Here is a 17,973-nt window from a genome sequence, read left to right on the forward strand (position 1 = left end):
TCTAGTCTAGGATCTTTAAGATCTAGCTAAGATCTAAGTTCTATAACTTAAGATCTTAATTATTTAGTTTACTTTCAAGTTTATAGCTTAATATTACTTTTGTAACTCATGTATGTGTCGGATCTAAGATCTTGATGTAACTTTGGTTCATCAAACTACATACAACTCTTAAGTGAGTTGTGCTACATATCTTAGACTTACACTAGTGTTATTATGGTCAAATCTTGGTTAAGATGATGCAAACCCATCAACGATTTGTACACTTGAAGCTATACGCATCAAGGATGAGAACAGTGATGAGCATCAAGCACCAAGAACCCAACAGAACACCTTTACTTACTGTTTCTGGAACTGATCAAACTACCTAGGCTACTGGAAAGTTGATTTTCAGTTAGTTCGGTTCGATTAGATGATTTTCTGTTTAGACCTCGTCTTAATCCGAGTTACGGTTTAGGATCTATGGCCTCCCGAAAATCACTACACCTATTAACGTTGTGCTGAAATTTCTAACCTACTCGCACTTAAACCGTCACCACGGTCAAACGAAGATGAGTTTGGTTCTGGAAATTGGTCAGCCTCTAGGGGACTCATATACGGAGCCATGGCCACTGGTCTCACCTCATTTCAGTTTGTATAGAGGTCGTGGCGACTGAATGAAGTCAGCTTTTATTTCAAACCCTAGTCTTGACTTAAAACTTGCTTAACACTTTTTGTTTAATGATGAATGATGATGATACTTAAGACCTAATTTACATACATTTAAACCTTTAGGAACAATTTACTGACTTAGTAACTTTTGACTTAGGTTGAGGACCTTCCGGACCAAACTACTTGCTTACTATTCCCGCGTATCGACTTTTACTACTTTCCACCGTGAGTTATAGCATCACTTTTTTACTTTAACTATTTTGGGAACTGAGAATACATGCGCATTTTACGTTTTACATACTAGGCACGAGTACTTAAACTTTATATATGTGTGGGTTATACAACGGCATAAACTTTCCCCTTAGCTCGGTAACGTTTAGTCATTGGTCTTTGAACCGGTGAACGCGAATCTTAGATATGGATCCATAGGGTTTGACATCCCCACGCGGGCTAGTAGCGCTAGCATTTAATGGGTGTTTAATACTTCGTAAACTTACGCACTCACCAAGTGTACTTTTAGGGGGTGTTATTTACGTTAAGTTAGTTACCAAGTGCCCACGGTTATACATATACTTTTCATACTGTTTTGAAACGCTGTTGAAGCACTGAAATCTAGTGGCCTACCTTACATTACTGTTATACTTAAACTATAGCTCACCAACCTTTGTGTTGACATTTTTAAGCATATTTTTCTCAGGTGCTTAAGGGTTGCTTGCTTCTGCTGTACTAGTCATGCTTTGTAGACACCCGCTGCGCTTATTAGAGATGTCACCGCATGAAACGTTTATTTTGCATTCAAACTATATTACTTTTGAAACGATGTATTTGTAACGACCTATGGGTCACGTATTATTTTTGCTTGCTATTCGTTGAAGCATACTTTCGGATGTTAAACATTTGACGTTGGTTAAAACGTCACCTTTTATCATGAATGCAAACTTATTTTAAAACCGCATATAGTATTTGACCTTGTAATGATCCTGTTGTTGATGATTCGTACACGATGGTTTTGTACGGGGCATCACATCGCATCTCCAATATGCGGATGACACTATATTTTTTGGAGAGTGGAACCTTGGTAATATACATAACCTCATGAAGTTGCTAAAATGTTTTGAATTGGCTTCGGGTTTGAAAGTGAATTTCCACAAAAGTTCTATGTATGGTATTGGTACAAATGTGGGGGAGTTGAATGCAACAAGAAGTCAGGTAGGTTGTCAAATGGGTGTCTTTCCTTTTATTTATCTTGGAATCCCAATAGGGGCGAAAATGAATAAAGCTAGTTCATGGAAGCCGGTAGTGGAAAAAATAAAAAGAAAACTTGCGGATTGGAGGATGAGATCGATGTCATTTGGAGGAAGACTAGTCCTAATAAAATCGGTCCTTTTGAGTATCCCGGTGTACTACTTCTCGCTCTTTCGTGCTCCCTATTGTATCCTTAAATTACTTGAGAGTATTAGACGTAAATTCTTTTGGGGGGATTCTGGTTCGGGCTCACAAAAAATATCTTGGGTCAAATGGAAAAATATTTTAAATTCTTACAGGGCGGGGGGTCTTAACATCGGGACTTTAAAAAGTAAAAATTTAGCTTTACTCGGAAAGTGGTGGTGGAGGTTCTTAACCGAATCTAACACTTTGTGGGTTAAAGTTATTCAAAGTCTATACGGTTCGCGAGGGGGGTTATTTTGTGATAATCTCCCAAGAAACAATTTTTTCACAGGTACCTGGAACGATATCATTGCAGCAGGTGCGGCAATCGAAAGTGAAAACGTGGCTTTCAAAAGCCTCTTTGTAAAGAAAATTGGCGATGGAGGATCAACCTCATTCTGGGAAGATGAGTGGCTGGGTCCAAACAGCTTTCGCACTTTATTCCCCAGATTATATCGGCTCGAAAACAGGAAATCAGCAACAGTTAAAGATCGTATTGCTGAAGGTCGTGGGGTCTGGGACTGGAGTAGGCAACCTACGGGTCGAACGACAGCTGAACTGGACAGTCTAAACTCTATTATTGCAGGTACGGTTTTAGCTCCAATCTCGTCAGATAGGTGGAGATGGTCAGCCTCTTCGAACGGCAACTTTACAGTAAAGCGTTTGTCTAGTCTGATCGATGAACAAGCATTGCATTCGAGTAGTCATGGGCCGGAAACCTTAAGGAATAAATTGGTACAAAAAAAGGTTGAATTGTTCATATGGCGGGCCCATAGAAAAAGAATACCGACAAGGGTCGAATTAGATAAAAGAGGTTTGGATCTTCACAGTGTTCGGTGCCCGGTTTGTGATGAGGATCTTGAAACAGTCGAGCACTCGCTTATCTCGTGCAATAAAGTGAGTGAAATCTGGACGCGCTTCTTCAAATGGTGGAAATTAAATCAAGCAGCCTCGACAAGTCTTCATGATTTTGTTAAAGAGGTGGATCTTAGCTCGAGTTCAAAACACGGGTTATGGCTTTGGCAAGCAACACGGTGGATATGTATGTATCTTATTTGGAAAAACCGGAACAACTTGGTGTTCAAAAATATGTATTGGACTCCCCCGGTGGCTCTAAATGAGATTCAAGGCATTTCTTTTGAGTGACTTTCGAGGAGATAAAAAGGAAAAAAGATTGAGTGGCAAACATGGCTTACAAATCCAAGCTTGTATTTACAATTGTAATTGTTATTTGAGTGCAAACTTTGCACCCTTTGCTTTTCGTGTAGTCATGTGTATGTTGAGTTTTTTGGCCGGGGTATAGTTGTTTCCCCCTGTCTTTCTTTGTACGTTTGGTTTCGTGATAAAAACTTTTTGCCTTTCCAAAAAAAAAAAAAAAATTATATATATATATATATATATATATAGTTGTCATAGTATAAGATGTAAATGCTAGTTTGGTAAAATAAAAACTTTATGGTACGTAAACCAAAAAATGAAACGGATTCACAGGTCACATTCAAAGGAATGACCAAGCCAATGGTTTAACGTTTTTTAGTATGAACAAATATGTATTGCAAAATATATACATAATTACATATAATACATAGTAAGTATAATTAGATAATTAGATTAGATAATAGATAATTGGATTTAGATTTAGATTTAGATGAATATAATAAGAAACACCGGACAAATTAGCAGCAAATCGGTGGCATCTGGCTTAGTTCCACTCGGTCGGCGGGCCATATAATATGGTCCCACCAGAAAGTGGTTCCAAATGTGCGTTGCGAATGACATCATATATTTGGTTGGGACCCATGTCTCTGAGCTGTTCTCCAATTAGCAAGCCGTGAAACCCCCGATCGGCTTCATATACGTGAATTACTATGTGTTTTCATGTATAAACCCACGGCCTGCACTAATTCGTCCCCTTTTACCTTTTTTTTTTAATTATATAATGCCTTACGAATTTTATAAAAACTAGTTCGGATCCGGACCGCGCGATGCGGCGGGGGTTTTCGACTTGTGTATTCATATTTAACGTAGCGTTGTGTATTTACAGAGGGAAAAACGGCTCATGTCTTAAGCGGCGTTTTAAATGTCGTTGTCTTAAACGTTTTTTAAAAACTGTCCGTTTCGAACGTAGTTAGTTTCGTTTTGTTCATAAAATTTTTTCGACTGTAACGGTGCTGTCGGAAAAATTTAACTTGCGGCGAAGAGAAGAATACGGGCTGTCGTTGTGTTAAGCATTTTTTTAAAAGTGTCCGTTTCGCGTATAGTTAGTCCCGTTGGGTTCGTGAGACTTTTTCGAGTTGAACGGTGGTCTCGGAAAAATTTAACTCGCACCGAGCGAGAATATATGGCCCGTTAAAAATTCGGGTGGAATTAGTTTCTTTTATTTTAATAAAATTATATAATTACGATTCCTACCCGAAAAAGTGTAAACTCGAGGGGTTGTTGTGTAAAGTAAGCGGAAGTTGAGGGATCGATTGTAGTGTGAACGCAAACTCAAAACTACATTCCAAAAGAAATGAAACTACAAATTCGGCAATGGCTTTTAAGAAATGAAACTACAAATTCGGCAATGGCTTTTAGTATATAAGGGTTAATAATTAATTAATAATAATTAATATATAAGTCAACAAATATGGGGTCAAAAAGACAATTTCAATTTGTTAAATAGGAATATTTGATTTGATTTGATTTAAATAAAATATCTTTTTGGTGAGAAAAAGAATAATTTTTTGTACCTATTTTTATTGTTCCCCTTCTTAGTTTTGCTTGTCCTATCAAAATTGTCTCATTATATATCACATAAACTAATTAAACTCTTTATTTACATTATTCTCACTTATTATCTTTAATCATTTATCGTTACATAAGCTAATTAAACTCTTTAAACATTTCTCAATTATAATTTTTAATCGTCTTTCATTTCATCTATATTATTAAAATAATAAACAGAAGTCGTGTAGCTTGAGTGGTTTTTGATTGGAATATGAGTCATAGTACCCAAAATATATTTATTTGATAGGAAAAATAAATATGAAATGGAGGTAACTATACGGAGCAATAGAACCAGTGGCGGAGGTTAGAGTACCCTCGGAGGTATCCGCCCCACTTTGATTTAACGGATAAAAAAATTTTACACTAAAAAATTTTTTTTTTACTAAAAAATAAGGTTTTTATTAGAGTTTACTCCCACTGAAAATAAAAAAATTTATTAAATTTTCGCATTCGCCCCATCTGTCTTTGAGTTCAAGTTCCGCCACTGAATAGAACCACCTAGGTATTGTTTGAGTGGTTTTTAAGTCTTAGTAGGGAGACCCGCGATTAGTTGTCAAACAACTCGGGTTCAATTCCGATAAGAGGAAGGTTTTTCTTCAGGATTTTTCCGCGATTAGTTGTCAAACAACCCGGAACCCGCGATTAGTTGCCAAGGAACCCGTGTCAATCATTGGAGTTTTCTACGTAGTATGTGTGGGTCGCAAAGTGTGTGAATCGCAGATGAGAGTGTTCGATGCGAAAATATGCCGTTAAAAAAAAATTATACGGAGCAATAGAGAATAAAAAAATTAAGGTTAGGTTATTTGAAGACGGCTAAGTGGCTGCCTAGCTGGCTTTAGGTAATTGAGAACGTGACGACGCGTTATAGTACGACCCAAATTGTTTTTCTATTAAATTTATTTTATCATTTTATTTATATATAAACCACAAATAATTTCCAATAATTTGCCACCCATTTTATACTCTGTACTTGTCTGTAAAGAACATTTGTTAGAAAAGAAAATAAAAGGTTCCCCTCACTCCTGACCCTCAGATTTTTTATCCTCTGTTTGCACTTCCTCACTGGAATAAGTCAAGTCAACGTACCGTTATTGACCGCCGGCGAACCTAGTTTCCGGCAATGTGGAACTCCCTCCGGCGCCTTCTTTGCTTGTTACCGTTGATCTCCTTGGCTGCTGCTCAGGGATCAGCACCTTCTACTTCTCCATGGCAAACATTAAGTGGTATTATATTTACACTTACATACATACATATATATTTTACATCATTATGCCCATTTCAATTTTATATGTTCACTATCTTTGTGAGATTTTGCATTATATAACAAAAATTCTGTCTAGTTAATCGATCCAAAACATTAAGCAATTGTTTTATTTTTTTATTTTTAATTTTATTTATAGTGCACTTATTACTCTAAAATTGTGCAAAGATTTAATTTTTGTGAGTTTAGTTTCTTTAATTAACGGTCAATTTTTCTTAATCAATCAAACTTATGATCACCATCACCATCAGCTTTAGCTTTCCGGGTTGTTAAGTAATTTAAGGTTGTGTTTGGTTCACATAATTCTATGAAACTCTATTTAATTGGAATCATACCATAAGAGCGTTGGATTCTGGCTCAGGGTCTAAATTCCTTTGATTGAAGGAATTCACTTTTTTTGAATCAATTTTGTAAACATTCACGAACCAATACATAGTAGAAAATGTTAATTTGAGTATAGAAAAATGATCTTGATGAATTGGGCATATGAATATGTTATCCAATATAAAGTCAAAAAGTCTGTATTTGTGTTTACATTGCTTTCAATTCACTGTTAAAATATCATTACGAGGTTATAGATATATGCGTTTTTTAGTAATCTGATCCGAAAAATCGAATACCTTGCAGGAAACCCTCCATTGGTTGTAGCACATGGTGGTTTTTCATTACTATTTCCTAGTTCCAGTAGCTATGCCTACAATTTTGCTGTAGCAACAAGCGTACCCGATCTGCTTGTTTGGTGCGATGTACAATTAACTAAAGATAACATCGGCATCTGTTTTCCTAGTCTCTTATTGGATAATTCTTCTTCAATCACTTACGCGTTTCCTGATGGCAAAAAAACCTATGATGTTAATGGAGTATCTACACAAGGATACTTTCCTATCGATTTCACCCTCAAAGACCTTGGCCAAGTTTTATGTAAGTCAATCCAGTTAGTTAATATCGTTTTTTCCAACATCTTTTTATCACGGCCAGTTGTGCTGTTTGTTTTTTAAGATGTTTTTGGCTGCGGACCATGTCAGTTCTGTATGCTGAATATTGAAGACAATTTGTTTTCATTTCTGCAAAATAACTTAATCATCTCTCCAACACTTAGGTGATGTTTGTTTTTCAGTCTGCATAGCTTATTATGTCTTATCTCTGCGCCTGGTTACGTTTTTACTGCAGACTGTTTTTCTGAAGACATAAGACAAACTAATGTCTTATCCTGTTTGCAACCTTACAGACTTAGAAATATGCTTCTAAGTGCTGCATACAGGATTAAGTTATTATGCAGACGTAAAAATAAATTGTCTTCACTCTTCGGCATACATACCTTTAGGTCACATCTTCTTTACAGACATGGTCCGCAAATCTTTAGACAAAAACATCTTAAAAAACAAACAGCACCTTAGAAACATATTTCTAAGTCTGTGAGTTTGCAGACAGAACAAGACATTATTTTATCTTATGACTTCAGAAAAACAAACAGTCTGTAATTAAAATGTCTACGGGCGTGCAAACATACTGAAAAACAAACACCACCTTAATTTTCTCATTGATTATATCATTGTTTTGTATTGTATGTAACAGTAACACAGGGTATCTATTCTAGACCTCCATATTTTGATGGTACCATGGAGATTCTTACTGTAGAAAGCGTTTTTACGCAAGTAAAACCACCAGGATATTGGTTGAATATCCAGAACGCTGCATTTTACGCACAACATAATATGAGCATGAGAAATTATGTTATTGCTATTTCAAAAAATGTTATCATTAACTATATATCGTCACCCGAAGTGAGCTTTCTTCAAAGTATCGCGACAAGATTCACTCCAAAAACAACCAAGTTAGTTTTCCGATTCTTAGGACCTGACGAAATTGAGCCGTCAACCAACCAAACTTATAATTCACTTTTGAAGAATCTGACGTTTATTACCACGTTTGCTTCCGGGATTATGGTTCCGAAATATTATATTTGGCCTGTTGGAAGTGACTTGTATTTGCAACCGTCTACGTCTTTGGTTCTCGATGCTCATAAGCAGGGTCTCGAAGTTTTCGCTTCCGAATTTCAGAACGATGTTCCAATCCCGTATAATTACAGTTATGACCCTGTGAAAGAGTATCTTAATTATGTCGATAATGGCCTGTTTTCAGTTGATGGTGTTCTTTCTGATAGCCCAATAACCCCCTCTGCAGCTTTCGGTAAGTTTGTACAAGCAACCCTTTTTCATAACCCTTTTAAAAAAAATATTAATTAATAATTAATATTATTATTATTATTGTTTTTTATACCTGCAGATTGCTTATCTCACTTGGATAAAAATAAAACTCAAGGTATATACTTTTTGATATTATAATTCTTGTAGCAAGTTGATAACATAACGTTTATCATTGTTTATCTCATTTTTGTTGGTTGATACAGTAAAACCGTTGATTATATCATACGAAGGAGCAAGTGGCGATTTACCAGGATGTACTGATTTGGCATATCAAAAAGCGGTTTCAGATGGTGCAGATATTATCGATTGTCCTGTTCAAATAACAACCGATGGAATACCTTTTTGTTTAGGTTCTATAAATCTTCTTGATAGAACGTCGGTTGCCCAGTCAGATTTTGCCAACCTTACAACACCAACCGTTCCGTTTCAAAGTGGTCTCGGAATCTTTACCTTCAGTCTCACGTGGGACCAGATTCAAAGCTTGAAACGTAACTATTCTAGTCTACTCACTCCTTTCGTGAATATATATATATATATATATATATATATATATATATATATATATATATATATATATATATATATATATATATATATATATATATATATATATATAGTGGTAGAATCAAGAGAGAAGTAACCAATCGGGGGGAAACGGGAGAAGCAAAAACTTTTTTTTTTTTTTTTTTTTTCGTTTTTTGAAAAAATTTTGTTCACGAACATTATAGATGAGATGAAAATATGAACATTTAATAAAGACACTTTGTGATAAATGTTTTTATTTTGGCGGAAAAACGCTCGAAGAAGTAATATATAACAATTATCGTGTTTTTCAAGCGTATGTTGAGGTTTTAGCTATTGGGGTTTAGATATTAGGGTTTATAGGGTTTAGATATTAGGGTTTAGAAATTAGGGTTCAGGGCTTGGATTTAGGGTTTAGATTTAGGATTTAGATTGAGTTTTTAACACGAACGGTTTAGAGTTTAGGGTTTAGGGTTTAGGGTTTGGTGTTTTGGGTTTATGGAATAAACCCAAAACACCAAACCCTAAACCCTAAACTCTAAATCGGGCTAAATTTTACTTCACAAAACATGAAAAAAAAAACGTTCACATTCTTTACGAACAATATTATCTTGAATGTTATTTTTGTCGATCGTTTTCCCGCCTAAATAATAACATTCATCACGAAGTGTCTTTTCTAAATGTTCATATTTTCGTGTGATCTTGATGCCGGAAAAAAAAAATTCCAAAAAAAACGAATTTTTTTTTTTTTTTGCTTCCCCCGATTGGTTGCTTCTCCATTGATCCTGCCCCTATATATATATATATATATATATATATATATATATATATATATATATATATATATATATATATATATATATATATATATATATATATATATATATAATTGCCCGTTTTCTTACATAACTTATGTATTTTTTTATGTTTTAGCTGTAATATACACGCCATATACGAATTATTCTTTACCGAGAAATCCGAGATCCATGAATGCTGGGAAATTTGTGAAACTATCTGATTTTTTGGACATTGCAAGTAACACCACTTCAGTTTCTGGTGTCTTGATCAACATTAAGGTGAGTCGGTGACCTTCAATACATCGTTTAGATTTAAAAAGCTGTTGCACACCCGTCCAAAAATTACCACATGTTGCCTTCACATTTTATTTTTATTTATCTTAGACAAAATATCACGGATGGTCCCAGTGGTTTGTATCAGAAATCACCGGCGGTCCCTGTACTTTTTTTCCGTCAAAGATGGTCCCCGCGGTTTGCATTTTTTTTGTCAAGGATGGTCACTGTGGATATGCACCACATGGACTATCAGTGATTCAAAATGCAAATCACAGGGACCATCTATGACGAAAAAAAGTACAGGGACCACCAGGGTTTACTGATACAAACCACACAGGGACCATCCGTGATATATATATATATATATATATATATATATATATATATATATATATATATATTTTTTTTTTTTTTTTTTTTTTTTTTTTTCCATCAGGTGTGTTTTAAAGTAACAAACTCCAGTGTATAAATAAGTTAACCAATATATGTGACACTACTTTCGTTCTAAATTTGCAGAACGCAGCTTACTTAGCTGAAAATCAGGGATTGAGTGTAACAGATGCAGTAATGGATGCTTTGAATAGTTCTAGAATATACAACCAGAAGAACAAAAAAATCTTGATCCAGTCATCCGATAGTGCCGTTTTACGAGTATTCAAAGCAAGAAGCAACAGGCATGAACTTGTTTATGAACTTGATGAGAATATACGTGATGCCGTTAATTCATCAATTACAGATATCAGTAATTTCGCAAATTCCGTAATCATTGGGAAGGAATCTGTGTTCCCGAAAGACAGCGGATTTCTTGTTGATCAAACTGATGTTGTCGCAAAGCTTCATGCTTTTAAGCTCACAGTTTACGTCCAGTTCTTCAACAACGAGTACGCTTCACAACCTTGGGACTTTTTTTCAGATCCGTATGTTGAAGTTAACTCGTATGTTAATGGAGCTGATGTTGATGGTGTTATTACAAGTTATCCAGCTACTGCTGCCAGTTACAGAAGTAAGTTTATTTATTTACTTACACTTTGACTTCAAAAGTCTAATCTTTGACTTTTAAAGTCAAACGATTGTTCTTTCTGTTACTAACTTTTTAAATTTGTCTATGTGGAATTTAGGGAGCCCTTGTTTAGGTGGCAAGACTTCACCACCATCATACATGTTTCCAGCACCACCTGGTCAACTATTCCAGCTTATGGCACCCACTTTGATGCCACCAGCTGAGGCTCCTAACCCCGTGTTAACCGAAGCTGACGTGGCACAAGGACCCTTACCTCCAAAGGGGAATAAACCATCACCGCCTTCTAGTGGGTCAGCACCACCACCCCAGGCCCCACCAAGTAGTCAACCACCTAAATCTGCCGTGAGCATTCTGTTTTCTCATGTGGCTATTGTTGCAACAATTGTATTGATGTTTTGATTTGATTAAATACACCATCGTTTTGATTTTATACCCCTTGTGTATGTGTAATGAGTCCACAGCTAGTTTAGGACTACTTCGTCATTGGGATTATTTAATTTTGTTTTGATATTGTAAGTATTAATTTAATTTGTTATATGTCATTTGAACATACTGAACATGGATTATGAGGAACATATATTTGTGAATTCGTTGTATCTTGATTAAATAAGTATTTGATTCTTTCTTTATATGTTACTCTGCGAATCAAACTTATACTGTTTGTTCGCAACGAACTGTCAGTTACCCAAATGCAGCAATGAAATGAGCTCTAACCTTTTTTGGACATTGATATTGCTGTGTTAGCTTACCTAATTTGACTGCTGAGTGTATTCCACCGTATACTTAAATTAACAAGGTGGTGCTACCAAGTCTTTTTCTAACTTTTCCTGGCAATTGGCAAGTAGTGCTTGTACGCACCTTTCAAGTATGGTCCAAAAAGGATTAAGATTTGGATCATATGTTTGATATATATTCTTTCTTATTTTTCTATCTTTAATGGTGGTACACAGCTCATTTTAACATATAGGAAAAAGATTATATCAAGAGGTCACATCCTTGATAAACATCTACAAAAAAGAAGAAAACTTCAACAATAATGATAAGGATAATAACGATTTTGATACTCAGTATTACAAAGGTAACGTGTTTGTTACGTTAAATTAAAGCGTGTCGTTTGTTTTATGGAACAACGAATGTCGTAGAAACCTATCTTGAGGTTCAAGATCAAAATTAGAGTAATGGAAGCACACATTATGTGATGATGACAGGTAGGATGAAAAGGAAATTGGTAGGGTTTAAATTGCAAATTCAAATCATACTATTAAAGCTTTTTGCTTTGTTTGGTTCAGTTGGCCCTTCTTTGTATCGTTGTTGGGTTCTTTTATTCTTGAATGAAACCTTTTACGAGTATATAAGTTTGTTTTTTCGAATACTAAAATGAAATACGAGCTGCTATTCTTTCCCCTTACGGTTTGAGCCCATGATTTATGGCAGAACCCCAATGACAAGAAGACGACAAGAATCTCAGAGTTCGTGGAGATGATACGACTGCAGTTTTTTTTTGTCTACACTATACCAGGCAAACAGGTTGGGTCGGTTTGGCTAACTAGGCTAAATGGTTATGAGTTGAAATGGGTCATGGATCAAACGGATCAGGTTGGGTAATGAGTCGAAACGGGTCATGGACTCATGGGTCTAATGGGTAAAAAGAAATTATTTTAGTTATTATTATTTATCATCTAAATTTATTATATATAAGAAAATATTAATTTATATACATAATAAACGATATAACCATGAATGCCTTCATAAATGTACGACGGATGAAACCTATTACAATCTTAATGCTTGACCCGTTTGACCGATTCATAAGATCCATTAGACCTATATCTTTTTCTCGAGCTTTAGGAATTGATACCTGTTGGACATGTTTCTATATATTTTGTATGAACCCAATAAGTTGGATCGAAACTCACTGGACCTTTTTTTTAAGGTTTAGAGTTTACATTGCCGAACTTTTTTTTTCCAAGACCCAATTGACGCAAAGGCTTGACCTAATTGACCCAAATTTAAGAGTATGAGTCTCAATTGTCATTGTCAGGTATACTCTACACGTACTCCACCACAGTTTAAATCAGGATCTCGGAATCATAACGTTCTGTTTGTTCGGCGTGAAAATTATTTGGCTCATCATGGTGGCACCTTTCAATCGAGGCTTAGCAATGAACAACAAGTATTTGACGCGTTAAAAACATGGTCATCGAGTCAAAATGAATCAAAGTTAATTTGGACTTTTGGAATTTGGACGTATGTCTGTGAAAGAACAAGTGAGAGAAATTCAAGATGCATCAGTTATTGTGGGTGCTCATGGTGCAAGACTCACTCTAGACAACATAAGCTGAAACATTTGAGATTGTTGCTAGTGAGTTTAGGGAAGCCTCATTTTGAACTAATTTATAAGTGGAAAGGGTTACGTTATCCCCCACTATATTTGGGTGGGTCACAGCTAGTCCCGCTATTGTTATCGACAAGCTCATGGACATGTTTAAGATTAGGATGCTGATAGTGGGATCGAGGTACTTATGTGAACTGAGTCAAACCTCTTGGTTTGTCTGTCGGCTAATCTTTATTGGGGGTCGAAGCTGTTTGATGACTATCGAATGGCTTGAAAAATGATGTTGGGTTAGGGCCCTTCTGTTTCGGTTTCGGTTCCAACTTTGAATTCGATTTTCGGTTCGGTTTTCGGTTTTGCTTTTAAAAAGTTCAAAACCGAATACACCGAACCGAAAAAACCGAACCGATGAACACCCCTACACATACTTTTGGTTAACCTTTTTTAATTTTAGTGTTGGAGGTACTTTCTACGTAAATGGTCGATGGACAGATATATTTGTAAAACCGCACTTTATGTCTCCGTTTTTGGTCATTATAGATATATTCTTAGGTTCAATTTTTGATCCATTAAAAATATGCTTTTGCTCACTTGATTGCAAGAGGAAGACAACATTTGTTTCATAAACCAAATGGAACAAGAAACTAAATGGAACAATACATACTTATAGATCTCAAACAGTCAACAGCAGGAATTATATCTGTACCAAATACTACAAGAAGGGCCCCAATTATGTTTAAGGATAAGTTTGAAGAACTAAAATTTAACAATTCAATCCCAAGTTCCCAACGTCAATGTTTTTCTTATTTTTAAACAAACTAAAATGACCTTCCAAAAATAGCAATTCATGTGGAAATAAAACACCATATCTTTTCCTTTTTTAACAGAGTGATTCTGCTATCCATGCCTTCATATTTATTGAGCCAAATTTTAGTCATTGACTTTCAATTTTTACAGCTATGAATGGGTTAGTTCACATCTCAAACACGTTTTAAAAACATCATAATTCAGAAGTGCATAATAAAGATATGTTAATAAATACTCATACTCGTACTTTAAAAGTCAAACATTGATATTGTTATATCATACCAATCACCCAAAACTGTTTCATACATAGAGAATTTTCATAAATCTTGAAACATATACTTCCTCCATAAATGTCTTGTAAAAAAATTTGTTGGATTTGAGTTGAAAAATGTAAATTTTACCCTTTAAATTCAAAATAAGTTTAACTGAAATTTTTAAGAAATGAATGATTGAGATTTGAGAGTAAATAAATGAGAGTGAAATAAGTGAACAATTATTTTTGGATATTATAGGACGGAGAAAGTATATCTTATACATTTTATACTCCCTAAAAGAATAACATATTACTAACATAATATCGTCAAAAACAATCCAAATTATGTACTACATATGTTGATTCCACCAGCAAGCAATTTCCCCAATAAAACCCATATAGTCCTATTAAATGGCCCCTAACAAACTTAATAAACTTGCAAAAATAAACAATTCAATCACAACGTCACCAAATAAACAGCACATCATAAAAAGCCATAAGAAAAAAAAAAAAAAAATTAAGTTTCACCATGCCATATTATTATATATGACAGTTGACCCAAATCGGTTTTAAATTTCGTCATCATCAGAAATACCATCAAAGAATGGATCTTTTAAGAGGTCGGCAGCAGACGGCCTAGCCCTCGGTTGGGCTAAGCATTTTTCGATAAATGTCTTGACCTCAACGTCTTTAACCTTATTCATGGCTTCTGGTCTAAGTCCAGAAGTCACCTTTTTGTAGATTCGAGCAACATTATTACATTCGCTGTATGGTAATTCAAGAGTCACCATCTCCAGCAAACACAAGCCGAATGAATATATATCAACTAGCTCTGTATAATCCTCATCGTACAGTTCGGGTGCCATGAATTCAGGTGTACCGAGTATTGAATGTGCTATATGATCGGTACCAACTATTGCAGCCATGCCCAGATCACCAATCTTTACCTAATGAGCATCAACCAATAAATAAACAAATTAATATTTTAGAAGCACATGAATCGTTAATCCTATATCAGCCTGCATGAAAATGACTAGATTTTCTAATTTATTTAAGTGGTCTTTTTCATTACGGGTGATCATGAAGTTTATTCTTTTATACCATCATGTTGTAAATGCATATTTATTTATATTATGGGTATGTTTGGATGGTAGTTTTTTTGGAATTTTTAAGAGATTTTAGTATCTAGTTTTTATGAAAATGATTGTATCTAATAATAAGATTCGTTTGAGTAAAAGATCTTAAAAATTTTAGACGGAGAGAAAAAGCTAAAAAACTACTAGGACTTGCGTTTGAGAAAAAACTTCTAACTCTTTCTCATTTTACTCTTTATTTTAACAGTTTCAGCTACTCTGTCAAACAGCTAAATACGCATAAAAAACTAACAATTACCAGCAATCAGCTACTTCAACAACCTAAGTTATTGGTAGTCCCGAGGAGACATAAATCCTCCAATAATAATTAGCAGCTACAAACTAACAGATAACAACTACAAGCTACCAGTTATCAGCTACAAACTATCAACTAGTTTGACAAACATATATAGTATATCTCTTATGAAATATAATTATCCCAATTATATATTTCTCCTTACCTTCTAACTTTTTTTATTAGAATTATTACTGCCCTATTTATTTATTTATTTATTTATTTATCATTTATATTTTGATTTGATGTTTAAAGCATTTTGTTCGGCCTGAGGTTCTTCAAAAATTAGTCTCCATTCGAGAGGGCATGACTCTCTACATCATGTCTACTGATATCTCGACTCGGCGGGAATGAAACAAGACGACTAGACGTCTAGACTAGACTAGAACTGTATAGAAAAGATAACATAACTAAATTAAGTCTAATGTCATAGAAAAGATAACTCTATTCATCAATACTTATACCAAGACCATTAAAAAATAAATGTCCATGAAATTTTGATGAATTTATCAAAAATTAGTTCATTTTAAACTTCACCCAAACACGAAAATTAATGATAACTCTTAAAGTACGTCTTCATTAAGAGTAACATTAACATAATCTTAATTTAAATTAAAGACCAATCTAAATCTCTAACATATATATAACATTAACACGCATTTTCTCCTATTCTATTTTAAGAGAGACAACATTAAGTCTTCCCTAAAATCCGGGTACAAAATCTTTAATGTGATCATGATATATCAATTATATTTAAACAGCAAGTACTATTCTATGGTCAAATTGATAATGTGAATAGGTCATCAAACACAACAGCTAGCACAGCATATTATTTCTTTTTTTCAAAATCAAAATAAAGAAATAATATTAAAAAGGATAAAAAGAAAAAGAAAATAAGATTCAACGATTCACAAAGTGAAATGGTAATGATCGTATTAAGCACTACTAGATTAATTATTACGGAGTATTACTTTGAAGAAAAGCAAAGTGGACTTAATAAAAAAAAAAAAAAGGAAATTAACAATGAAATAAAAAAGATGATGAAACTATACCTGTCCAATATTGCCGTTGATGAAGATATTACTACAATTTAGATCTCTATGAATAATACAAGGTTCATGTGTATGTAAATAATTTAATCCTTTCAATATTTGCACACACCATTTCTTAATCGCCTGCATCGAAATATGCCTATGTTTCCTTCTGTAATCTCTTAAATTACCAGATGTACAAACTTCTGTAATAAAATTCAACGTATTTCGTTGTGTATCTCTCCATTCACCATACAACGTAATGATGTGTTTATTGTTCAAAGTAGTTAATAAACTGATCTCTGAATATAACCGTTTGATCATGAATTCATCGTCGATAAAGTTTCGTAATTTCACTTGATTCCATGCGACTTCAATGCCTTCTTCTTGATCGAAAGCTCGGTATACTTTTTTTACTGCGCCTGAACCGAGTAGCTCGTGGTAGCGACCGTACCTGCCTGTTGGGTCTAGCTCGATAAACGGCTCCGTGTTCGAGCTATGATCGGATGTCGAAAATGAATATTCCATTGCCGGCATCTAACACGAATATATTTATTAGTGCAAAAAAAAAACATATATACGTGTAGAATATAGAATTAGAATAGAAAGAAGAAGATATATATACAAGGGGGAAGAGACGAAGTACCATGTAACTTTTTGTTTTTGAAACAACAGAGAAGTAGCATAAATCAAAAAGTGGATAACATGTTTCGTATTTATATTTATATATTTTATATTTTATATTTTATATGATGATAAAAACATAAAAAAAAAATGATGATGATTGTGGATGGATGAAATTAATAATGACGGCGATTGCCAAATGGGAGAAGGTGTGAAGTTAAAGAATGTAGAGGAACGAAGGTAGGAACGAGAAAGGGTTTGTTAAAAAATAAAAATAACCAATCACAACAACAACAACAAAACCCAATACTACATAAGTGATGTATGAGGGAGGTGAGATGTAGACAATCCTTCCCCTATCCGAAAATAAAGACAAGTCATTTCTCCACTCAAAAGTAGAGAAAGTCATCCCTCTCTCTATTCGAAAGATAGAGAGATTGCTTCCGAGTGGACCTCCGGCCAATAAGTAGGAAATTTTTTAAAAAAAAAATAAGATTAAATTAAAAATAAAATTGAGACGCCATGAAAATGGTAAAATCAAATTTCCATGAGTTTTAAATTCTGCCTGA

At 34.4% G+C, this 17,973-nt stretch overlaps 3 protein-coding genes across 3 annotated transcripts; 2 read left to right on the top strand and 1 right to left on the bottom strand.

The window, feature by feature from the left end:
* The first annotated feature begins 5,813 nt into the window (after positions 1 to 5,813).
* Positions 5,814 to 11,560, top strand: LOC139851505 (glycerophosphodiester phosphodiesterase GDPDL3-like). The gene is made up of 8 exons (XM_071840579.1): positions 5,814 to 6,068; positions 6,734 to 7,027; positions 7,682 to 8,296; positions 8,393 to 8,428; positions 8,517 to 8,801; positions 9,769 to 9,911; positions 10,425 to 10,911; positions 11,027 to 11,560. Exons 1-8 carry the CDS (start codon positions 5,966 to 5,968, stop codon positions 11,326 to 11,328), a joined length of 2,265 nt encoding a protein of 754 aa, XP_071696680.1. The 5' UTR covers positions 5,814 to 5,965; the 3' UTR covers positions 11,329 to 11,560.
* A 570-nt stretch (positions 11,561 to 12,130) lies between these two features.
* LOC139853531 (beta-1,2-xylosyltransferase-like) lies at positions 12,131 to 13,432 on the top strand. Its single transcript, XM_071842922.1, has 3 exons — positions 12,131 to 12,244; positions 12,364 to 12,525; positions 12,971 to 13,432. The coding sequence occupies exons 1-3, from the start codon at positions 12,131 to 12,133 to the stop codon at positions 13,430 to 13,432; spliced, it is 738 nt and encodes a 245-aa protein (XP_071699023.1).
* Positions 13,433 to 14,590: 1,158 nt separating this feature from the next.
* On the bottom strand, positions 14,591 to 17,347 carry LOC139853036 (probable serine/threonine-protein kinase WNK11). The gene is made up of 2 exons (XM_071842403.1): positions 16,802 to 17,347; positions 14,591 to 15,268 (listed from the first exon to the last, which is right to left on the bottom strand). Exons 1-2 carry the CDS (start codon positions 17,315 to 17,317, stop codon positions 14,891 to 14,893), a joined length of 894 nt encoding a protein of 297 aa, XP_071698504.1. The 5' UTR covers positions 17,318 to 17,347; the 3' UTR covers positions 14,591 to 14,890.
* Positions 17,348 to 17,973: the final 626 nt, after the last annotated feature.

This window comes from Rutidosis leptorrhynchoides, chromosome 6, assembly GCF_046630445.1.
Source record: "Rutidosis leptorrhynchoides isolate AG116_Rl617_1_P2 chromosome 6, CSIRO_AGI_Rlap_v1, whole genome shotgun sequence".
NCBI lineage: Eukaryota > Viridiplantae > Streptophyta > Magnoliopsida > Asterales > Asteraceae > Rutidosis > Rutidosis leptorrhynchoides.